The sequence below is a fragment of the Fukomys damarensis genome, unplaced genomic scaffold (assembly GCF_012274545.1).
Source record: "Fukomys damarensis isolate Sample0158 unplaced genomic scaffold, DMR_v1.0_HiC HiC_scaffold_19, whole genome shotgun sequence".
Lineage (NCBI taxonomy): Eukaryota > Metazoa > Chordata > Mammalia > Rodentia > Bathyergidae > Fukomys > Fukomys damarensis.
The window spans coordinates 21,574,043-21,585,469 of NW_022900931.1; the positions used below are offsets into that span (position 1 = coordinate 21,574,043).

At 39.7% G+C, this 11,427-nt stretch overlaps 1 protein-coding gene across 1 annotated transcript in view; it reads left to right on the plus strand.

Moving 5' to 3' along the window:
• Positions 1–10,729, plus strand: part of Sspn (sarcospan) — a 45,766-nt gene extending 35,037 nt beyond the window's left edge. The window contains exons 5-6 of the mRNA XM_033765942.1: positions 2,654–2,740; positions 9,021–10,729. Of these exons, the coding sequence (XP_033621833.1) occupies positions 2,654–2,740; positions 9,021–9,386 (453 nt within the window). The 3' untranslated portion in view covers positions 9,387–10,729. The remainder of the gene's footprint in view (positions 1–2,653; positions 2,741–9,020) is intronic.
• Positions 10,730–11,427: the final 698 nt, after the last annotated feature.

An 11,427-nucleotide genomic window follows, 5' to 3' on the forward strand; every position in this document is an offset into this window, starting at 1 on the left:
GATTCTGACCCTGTGCACCTACAGACAGACACCAATGAGGGAGCACAGAACCCTGACCTGGTTTGCTACCAGTGTACAAAAAGGAGGTCTTTCGTCTATTGTTTCAGCTCTCTGAATCTTCAATGTGAGAATATACAGTAAATTCTAATAGACCTTATCAAGCTTATATCTTGATTTGGTATTTTTAAAAATGTGCTTTTAAAAAGTACTTCATCCCTGACTTGGAAATGTCAGCTACCTATAAACTGCACAAACAACTTCAGTATCATTTCCTCTGCACCTGCCAGCCCTGTTCTGAAAATCTGCCTCCTGGGGTCTGATCTGCTTTGTTCTCCATCCACACCTCTTCAACCCATGCCATGCTCACTTATTTTAATGCTGTGTCTCTCCACTGGAAATGTTATCTGCTGCTATTAAACCATGTAGCCAGTCCTAATAATGAAAAACCTTGGAAAGAGCCAGGACTAACATGAAGTTTTGCTTTTGGCTTCATGGTCCAGTAGAAAAATGAACAATGCTCTACTTGGGAAGAGATGCAGGTACAGGAATTGTATTCAATACATAACTGAGGAGAGAATAGAAATATTCTTAAAAATTATGTTGCCTTTTAAGTTACCAGCTCTATCACCCTAACTAGGACTGTCTACAGCTTGAAGTGGGTCCTAGTGATAGGAATTATGAATATTACTATTATAGTTTGTGTCTAGATGCCCCTCCAAAGACTCATGTGGTTGTAGATGGGGCTTTTTCAGAGGTGGCTGCATCTAGAATATATGTTGCTGTCATTTAAGGGTGTATGACTACTAAATTAGCCTACTGATTGGTTTGTCATAGTTCTGAGTGTGGATAATGGGTGTGAGTGCTACCCATGCTAAGGGTATGTAGCCTGGATATAATATAAGAGACAGAAAAATGGCTGCTGTTGTATCTGTGGCTGCTTGCTGCATACCATTTTGGTGCTTTGCTGTCTTCCTGCCTTCTGCCTGCCATGAACTATTTCTCCTTTGCAATGCCCCTCTGCCATGGTATCTTGCCTTGGAGCCAGCCAACCATGAACTGAAACCTCTATGAACTGTGAGCAATAATAAACCAACCCTCCTATAACATTGGATGTCAGGTATTTGGTCTCAGTAATGAGAAAAATAACTAAGACAATTACCAAACCAGTTGTTGATGGTTTGCTAGGTGATTCTCAGCCACCTTTCCAATATTCATCTCTAGGCAAACTGTGCTTACCAGAAAATGCAACTATCTTGCTTGTATTTTTCATCTTAAATTATAGAATGTTATTGATATTTCATGGTTTCCAAAATTGAATGTGAATAGATGTTTTTCGTTTTGTTTTTTGGTACCGGGGATTGAACTTGGGTCCTTGCTTGCACTTGCAGGACAGACAGCAGAACCACTGAGCTAAATCCCTGGCCCCAATAGTTATATTTTAATTACAAATTCTAAGTCAGTTTTAAAGCCTCCACTTCATTCAAAAGAAAATGCAGTTTGACTAACAGATCAAGCACATTCCCTTCGATTCCTCTCGGTAGCCTGCTGTCAGTGAGGTACAGCCTTACTCTTGCTATTACTGACCTTCAAAGACATGAATGTGGCTTTCTATTTCTCCATCTCTATGGTCTTCCCAAAAGTCAGGCCATAGCTATGGTTATACTTGAGGCGCTTTTCTTCTTCACCTTTCTCTGAATTGGCCTGCTACCCTCTGAGCTCTGGCCCCTTGACACATTAATTTTGCTCAGATTAATAAAATAACATCCTGATGTCTTCATTGCCAGCCCTTCCAACCCCACTGCTCATTTCCTGCAAATGTGTCAAATCATGTCATCTCCCTGATCAGAAATTTTCGCAGCAACTCTGCCACTTACTAAATCACTCCTACATGCTCAGATCTTCATCTTTCCTTTTATGTTTGACACTTAGTTAATTCAGTTATGGGTATGTATTTGCTCTTCCTTCAACACACTCTGTGTGGTCTCACTTCTGTGCTGCTGCTCATATGGCTGCTTTTCACCCAAGCTCCCTGGTTACGTTTTTTACACGCTCTGTGTCTTTGCTTCCTCATTTGTAGTTTGTGGATTATTATAGCACTTACTTTCTAAGGTTTGATGCCAGTTACATGAGGAAAGACATCCAAATCCCTTGGAAATGCTCCAGCACATAGTATTTAGTAAACATTAGGGATCATTATTTTTATGATTTTCAAGACTATTTCAAATCCACGTCTTGAGTGAAACGTTTTACATCGCCTGACTCAATGTAATTTCTTCCTCTTTTTATACTTCTCTGAATCACACTTGACATATAATGAATGCCCTGCCTTAGAATGGTATACATACTTCTTTTGGCCCGCCCTGAGCTATAAACTTATTAAAGTTGAGAAAATTGTATTCTTCATTGTGTATACCCTGAAGTACTTTCAGAGCAACCGGCACACAAATAAATGCTGGCTATATTGAAATGAAACGACTTTATAGTTTTAAAACTGTGTTCTACAAGTGAGTACAGAACACGGCACATAAAGATAAGTAAAATGAAATGAACAGATTGATACCATGGATGTCACTGGTGAAAGACACTGAGATGGATGCCGTTAGAATCAGAACTTACCGTGATAACACCCATTATCCTGTGTTCTCCGTTGCAGGTCTGTTTAGTGGCCTATCTTGGTTTGTTTATGCTTTGTGTCTCCTATCAAGTTGATGAACAGACATGTATCCAGTTTTCTATGAAAGTAAGTAATTTTTTTTATCATCTCATAGAAAGAAACATAAGTACAAGAATAAAAGAGTGCTTTTTAAGGGGCTGCATATCTGATGAATCTAGAAATTGCATTTTCAGGCATGCCAAAAAATGTTTTAAGAGGGCATTGATCCAGACCCAAAGGTAATAATAGTCTTTTCTTAAGTCTTAATTTCCATGAACTGGGTTGGCAGCGAGCATATGAAGTGTGTCCTTTAGAACCCTTAAAAGGAATATCGAACATTTAGCTCAACAAAACACTTGGCTAGAGAAAGGTGTCTCCACGGGCGCCTGCTTCCATATCTTAGGGGTTATTTGGACTATTTGAATAATGAAGCAATCTAAGTGTATTTCCTCTCGTAGGTGGAATCACTGAGACAGAAAAAGTACATTGGGTGTATCCAGATGACCTGTGCCCAGAGTCTGAGGGCAGTGTTTGAGCTGTGCATGGCCTGGCAATTGTGTGCCTTCCATTTATATGTGAATTTGCTCTCTGTTAGGAACAGTGTACTTGGTTGGAGTCTAGTCAAGTGAACAGCATTTTCACTACACAGTAGAATCTCCAAGAGGAGACATAGATATCGTCTTTCAGAATTTAAGGACATAATGCACTGATCTGAGCAATCAGAGCTAGAAGATATCAAATTCGACGCTTTCAACTATTATTAGCAAAGAATAAAAAGCTTTGTGTAATTTTTTGTCCATTCATACTGTTTACTCTTCTGCTATAGAAAAACATATTCTTTTGTTTGCTACAGTAACAAAAGTGACAATATTAATTAAGTCAACAATATTAATTGGAAATTACTATGAGAAAATAAGATGTTTTAGAACATTCAGTACCATTGAAGCTGTTGACATAAAAAGCAATGTCCTGTTATTTAAAAAATCATACTGTAAAAATAAATTAGAGGTGCTGGGGATTCAGCTCAGTGGTTCCACTTCCTGACTCAAAAGCAGAAGGTCCTGAGTTCAATCCCGGTATCAATCAATCAATCAATCAATCAGTAGAATAAAAAGGTGATGTGATATTAATGAGTAAAGAAGCTGTTTACACAAAATGTATGATATAATTCTACAGAAGAAAGGTAATCTTTTTGGTTCATAGAAAAAGTAGGTTATCTGCGAGTGCTGAAATTTTAGCAACATGTTGCAATTTTTATCTAATTTTTTTATATTATTGAGTTTATTGGTACTTTTTAAGTATACAGTAGAGTTACATTCATCATTGGGATCTTGTACCTTTACATGACAGATCTTGGTTCTCCTTTTTTTCCCCATTCCCCTGCCCTTCCTTCACACCCTCCACCCTCCCCTATTTACAAAATCTTTGTTTACATTTTTTCCTTTTTATCATATTTTTTCTTGTTCCTTATTTCCTTTCCCCTACCTTTCCCACTGTCCCTAAAACTTTAGCCCTTTTCTTCCTATTTTACATTATCAGTTACACAATTTGGATCTTATTTAAACTTTTAGTTTTTCACAAACTATTCCGTATTTACACATGTGTATCTTATTTATTTTACTTAAGAGTATGGCCTCAATATGCATCCATTTTCCTATGAATGGCTCTAGTTTCTCATTCTTTATGGCTGAGTAGTATTCCATTTTATAGAAAAACCACACCTTTATCCAGTCTCCAACTGATGGGCAATTGGGCTGTTTCCAAGTTTTAGCTATTACAGACTGTGCCGCTATAAACATGGAGTTCTTATCTAATTTTGAAATGTTTCCCAATAGCGACATATAGCTTTTTAAATTAAAAAAGAGAAGCTTTTAAAATTGCTTTGACTTAAAATTTTGGTGTATCCACCTACATTTGGAAATTTTACTTGTTCTGTTGGAAAATTTTTCTTCAAAGAAAAATGCAGGAGAGAGCAGACATCTGTTCCTGTTTACTTTTTTGGTTGAAGTCTTACTAAACAACAAGACTTGATGGAAAAGAAAGAATGAAAGAAATCCTAGTAAGAAACAATCTGTTAGATTTTAGGAACTTTGGTCCAGTAGGTGAAAAACACTCTAAACTAGGGTTCATCAATTTACATGAAATGCTTTCATTCCTCCACCCCATGATCCCAGAAAACAAGAGAAGCAAAAACCTCACTTTCAGGAGGCCCCAAAGGGATTGCATCATCTGTACATTGGTTAACATCAGGAGCTAGGAGGAAAAGAAAAGAAAAGAAGAAAGTCACTACCAGTATCAGGCAGGTTGAGAACTCCCTACTAGGAAGATCTGATCTCAACCTTTTTTTTTTTGCCTGTCACAGACAATGACAAATACGGAGGCTTCTCTTTCTCAGGGATACGTGTTGCCAGAATCACTGAAGCTGCTCTTAACCTCAGCTTCAGGTTGAGCTTAACCAGGCTCTGAGTTTTCTGGTGTCCAGGGACAGCAGACTCTGTGTGCATCTCACACTATTTTAGAAGGGGGACAGGAATAAAACCTGTCATTTTTGGTTTCCCACCAGCATGACTGTATTTTATACTGGCCCACAATTTGGGTATTTATTTCCTCCTGCTGAATGCTCAGCTAGCCAGGCAATCAGGGAGTGATGTCTCTGTCCCTGTCTCCGTCTCCGTGTCTGTCTGTCTGTCTCTCTGCCCTGGATGTCACCAGCACTATCCTTTTTTCTCCCTGCCTTCTGCCCCTGGCAGGCCACTTGGCTGCTAGTCGTGTCTCCTGCCTCTCTCTCGGTGGCCCAGCTTTCTCGGGCTCCCCTGGATTTTAAAAAACGTGTCGCGTTCATGTGCTTTTGGCAGCATTCCGAGGTACCGTCCCCGCTGTCACATCCAAGACATCCCTGGACTGCTGTGGCAGCCTCCTCCTGCGCAGCGTGCTGCAGCGGGGCCCTTAGCATTCAGGCCACCAGGGAAGACAATTAAATTGAAGCCGAACCAGCCTCCTCCCCAAGTCACCCAACGTGCAAGCCGCAGCCGGGTACCAATTAGGGAGAGGCAGGGAGCGAGCGAGCTGAGACTCCAGGCTGGGCTGCTGTTACATAAGCCCGACCACCGCGCTCTGCCCGCTGCGACCCGAGACGCAGATGCCTCCCGCTCCTGCTGTTATCAAGATATATTTGCTCGGATTCCCAAGGTCATCGTACATGCTTTCATTGATAGTTTATTCGTGCCGTGTAGGTAAAACAGGCCACTTGATTTTAATTTATGGATCCTAACCCAGGAGCTGTCAGATAACTTAGCCATGAAGGGGAAGAAAAAAAAAAAAAGTAAGCGACAGCGTTGCAGATGTAGCCCACAGGCGTGTGTGTGTGGGGGGTGGGTCAAGTACAATTTATGACCTAAAATAGATAAGAAACTTGATTCTGTGACTTCTTCCAGTTGCAGATGCTTTCCTGAGTGGGAGAAACCAAGTCTGAATATATGAGATATGCATCCTATAGGTCGGTTTCCATTGCAAGGAGCTAAGGGGGATGGTTTTAGTTTGTGTCCTTGCTGGCTTCTAGCATATTTAAAAGAGGCTCAATTAAAGTTGAGCAATCACCGTTTGTGTAAATGTTTACATCCTTCCTACAAGCCAAGGATGCGTTGTTACTCCCACAACAGAGAAGGCAAAGACAGAAGAGTTGATATGCTAAGAACCCTGATCTGTTTATTTCACAATTACCTCAGGAATGCTACTAGATACCATGCTCTACTCTGTGCAGATATCAACTCTTTTGATCTTTATAATAGTCCTGTGAAGTCATTGCGATTCTGATCATCACTCCAAGTCTACCGATGAAGAAATAGAGGTGCACATACATTGGTTGATTTGTCCAAGGATCATAGCTACTGAGGGGAGATCAAAGTTCTAACTCCAGCTTCCTGGCTCATGCTTGCACTTGTTAAATGATCTTGGGAAAATCTTTTCATTTCTGAGCCTGAAACTATTCTTTTAATAATAGACAAATTTCCATTTTCAGCAAATTGACTTTTGCCCCACTGAATGTTATAGGAAATCTGAGAATCTGTCTCCCCGCCCCTCTCTGTGCATGTATGTATATGTACGTGTTGAGGTTTACAAGAGTAACTGTAAGATCTTCCTGGTTCACCCATTGACAACAATAAAATATACAAAGAAAACTCTCTTTGGGGCCATTCCACCGGGTAGGAAGTTATCACTCAAGTTTAACTTGAATCTTCCTTCCTGGTACTCATGATGTACTGATATTCCAAGAGCCCACAGTTCCCAGCTCTCTGCTGGGCACCCAGTAGACACAGCTGCAATGGGCGCATATGTGCAACATGGCCAGCACAGTTTGACTGTTGGCCTAAAGTTTAAATCAATCATCAAACCAGGCATGGTGGCGCATGCCTGTAATTCCAGCACTGGGGAGGGTGGGGCAGGAGGATCTCTGTGAGATGGAAGCCAGCCTGGGCTACATAATGAGTTCAGGGACAGCCTGAACTACATAGTGAGAGCCTGTCATAATAAACAAACAAAGTCAATCATCAAGCCTGAATCTTTCAGAACAACCCAGAAAATAAATATTTTTAAGTCTACACATTCCACTTTTGAACAAATATAGTCACTGCACATTTTGGGAATAGGATCAAAGTACTGATTTCAATATCACAAATTAAATAATCCCTTTTTAAAGCCTATAATGCAGCCACTCTGCATTTATCTGGCTCCCTCAAAGAACACTAAACATGTTGACTCTAAACCATCCTTGTTATATTCCTGAGCTATACCATGTTTCTATAACCTGTGTCACAGATGAAGATACTTGGGTTGCCTCTGACAACCTCAGAATAATTTTGACAGATATCTTTCCTGAGAAGATTCAAAGAATGCATGCATAGTTAGTTAAGACATACTAACATATATAAAGACAAAAGGTGACATTAACCAATTCCATTCACTTCCAGACTCAAATTACATTCAAATTGTATGTAATCTCTTTTGGATTTCTTTCCAGGCAGATCAGACACATGTTTAGGGACACTAGCAAACACACACATGCATTCAAACACACACACACACACACACACACACACACACACACACACCATTCAAGAAAAATAAATTAAAAATTCAACTATTTCAAATTTAAGACTTTAAAACATTTGAAATTTTCACTGTGGAAAATAGCTCATTTGGCAGATTTGCATACACGTATTTATATTTTAAAATATTGTTTAAATTATATATAATTGGGAGTAGGAGAAGGGCATAGTCTTTTCTGAGTGCCTTTACTCTGAACATGGAAATTACTGGAACTAATTTTACTTTGGAGACTTCTCATGCACCAGGATTACTCTTTGCAAAGAGCAACTTTTGGCTGTAGAATAACAGATCTTGCACCACGAACCGTGGTCACTTCTAAAGTCTGAGGAGTGTGAGGCCTTATCTAGCCCCTCAACAGGTAGAACATCAAGAGAAATGTTTCCCATCAGTGAGTCCAATCCTAGGAATGTTTCATGTTCTGTACAACAGATTTTACTATGACCAACTCAGTGAGGACCTGCAGTGTCTCTCAGATGCAAGTCAGCTAAATGACTTGTTCAGAGATTCCATTGCTCTTTCACAGCAGAATTAGAACCTTAACCAGATGTTTCCAGTCCTGAGGCTAACACGTAGCACTACAGTGCTCAGACCCTTAGTGCCCAGGGAACCATTTAGAGTTTATTTTATGCTCAGGGACTTCATGGTTATAGTTGAACTTGGAATAAGACTGACAATGAAGCTGATATTAAGTAACTTGCCTTCCAGAGCCATGATTTTCTTCTAGCACCCTTTGCTGGGGTTCCTGGCCTTATGGATGCAGCTTGGCAACTATTACATCAAATACAGTCTTTTTAATTGACCTGCATTGTTAGTTGATCAGTTACTGATAGTTTTGGCCAAAGAAGTGTTTATGTTACAGAAGCATACTCTTTTTCCTAGTCTTATTTAGCAATTCCTGATTTCAAAATAAGCACTGTGTGTCATCTAGGGAAGGCTATCTTGTTTGAGATTCATTTAGATTGTGTGTTACATCTAGACATAAACATCCCACAATCAAGCTAATACGGTTGGTGTGATTCATGAAAGGAGCCCAACATCTGTATGGCAAATGGAAATGGATCAGGGTTTAATAATTGCTCTCTAATAAATAAATATGAAGCTATTTTCATGTCTTAGGCACTTAGGGCTCTGAGGAGAGACAGACCTTCCACCAGAAGAATTCCTAAGAGAGAAGAAAGAGAACAGTGTTCATTAATTCGCTTTGCAAAGAGTCATCCAGTGGTCTTTGTTACCAGAAAGGTTTTCTTCTGCTCTTTTGCAGCTGCTGTACTTTCTGCTGAGTGCCCTGGGCCTGACGGTCTGTGTGCTGGCCGTGGCTTTCACTGCCCACCACTACTTGCAGCTTGAACAGTTTACCTGTGAGCCGGCACTTGACTCCTGCCAGTGTAAACTGCCTTCCACCGAGCCTCTCAGTAGGACCTTCGTTTACCGGGACGTGACGGACTGCGCCAGCGTCACTGGCACTTTCAAACTGTTCTTACTCACCCAGATGGTCCTTAACCTGGTCTGTGGCCTCGTGTGCTTGCTGGCCTGCTTTGTGATGTGGAAACATAGGTACCAGGTCTTTTATGCGGGTGTCAGGATGTGCTCCCTGACAGCTTCCGAAGGCCAGCAGCAAAAGGCCTAACTGCCTTACTCTGAGGTGAGAGAGAAAACAGCACACTGAGGAGCAGAGGAGAAAAAAAAAATTTTTTAAGAAAAGAGAAAACTTTTGACAGTTAATACTATTCACTGCTCTAAGTGAATATTTTTACATATTTCACAAAACAAAGAGCATTTCTTCAGGTCTCTATTATATTTTTAAAAATTCTTGGTGGGGGGAACAAGATCAGAATTGATTTGTTAGACACGAAAAATTAAAAGAATGCTAAGCGGAGAAAGATTGATACAAATCTATATTTAGAGTGTGGGGTTTATTCCTGATACTCACTTTATCCATGACTCATATGACCTTCTTTCCTGTTGGTCCAGTGCAATGAAGGGAACTGGCAATTCAAGCCCGCTCCCTAGATTTTGTAGTCTTCTTCTGGTCTTTCTGACCTCTCAGCATGATCTTCACTCCAGTGTCTTGGTGAAAGGCAGCAGCAAGGGAAGAGCTGAGTGTCCAGGTTGAATGTTTTCATTTTCCCTGGTAGACACATGTCTGCAGGACATGATAGCTTTACAAAGTGAAGTAGAAAAGGAATAGGCTTTGCAATGGGCTAAGTAATCATAAAAAGCTGGGCTGGGATGCCAGGATTTGGGCTCCCTCACTGGGTTCTGTTAAGTGAATCACTTGCTAAATGCTTGGGGGCAATTGTCTACTTCTCAATAATTGGAAGGTACTGGTAGCTGTATTCTTAATAATGTAGAAGGTTTAAAAATAATTACATTGTGCTTCTATTCTATCATCTAAAACAAACCATTAAAACTAATTTCTAGCTAATTGTTAATTATAATTATGCTCAGAAGTCTATTTAATGAGCTCTGGCTGTACTCTGGCAGCGCCGTTGGTGTTAAGAGAAATTACTCTCACAAGAGAATATGCCTAAAGATCCCACCCCACCACCCCAAAGCCAAGAATTATAAGAAAAAAAAAGTTTGTTCCTAATGCTCAGGTTGAAAACACTTAAACAAAAACAAAAGCATTTGCTATGGAAAATGTTTATACAAATAGCATGTTTGTGATATGTTAAAAAGTGTCTCTCTTGGCATCCACATCTCTTTCAGGGAAATTGGATAATGGCCACACCTTTTATTCACAAAACTGTATTTGATATGTAACCTGTGCCTGTAGTCAACCTATAGAATCAAAATAACATTTGGTGTCCTTTTTTGGGCAATATGTCCATGGTCTTGGGGGCAGTAGTTTTGTTTTTAATTAACTAAGACTTAAAGCACACATACCTTTTCATGGTACCATCCTGAATAATTTCAATGTTTTAATGAAGGAGCTAAAATGAAAATTCACGGGCCGGGGATTTAGCTCAGTGATTTGGTGGCCTGCCTCGCAAGCGCAAGGACCGGAGTTCAATCCCCGGTACCAAAAAAATAAAAAATAAAATGAAAATTCAGGCAGCATAAGTTCTATCATGAATTTCTCTATTAGTGCTCTACATTGAAAGCAGATAGTCAAGATAATAATTGAGCTCAATTTGCCTTTCCATAGTGCCTATTGATACACTTTCCTGATCATGAAATTCTACCCTAAAAGGAAAATGTGTTCTTGTTTGCCTTTGAGATGCAAGAATAATTCCATTGATTGTGATAATGGTGTCAATTTTTGCACAATAAAAACAATCAAATAAAAAGGAAAATGTTAAGACAGTAACCTAGAGGATTATAAATATCTCTTATGTCCTCCAGATAAAACACCAGATTAACAGATATGAAAACCTTTTTGAATTTTAACTCACTTTAAAAATGGCCTTGCTATGCATGAGCCCAGACTAAGAAGGTACACTGACCAACTCAGTGGATAAAACTCTAGGGCAGAATTGATCACAGACAAAAATATCATCAACAGTGCACCAAATCTCTTGGAGATGACCTGAAAAGTCCTTGGTGCCCTGCTTAAAAAAAAAAAAAAAAGACCAATAACCAATTCTGCTTTGGGTTTTGACAGTTTTCTACGTAGAGAAGAAAATGATCTGGAATGTTGTAGTCTCTGAAAGAGTAAGAAAGTTGTG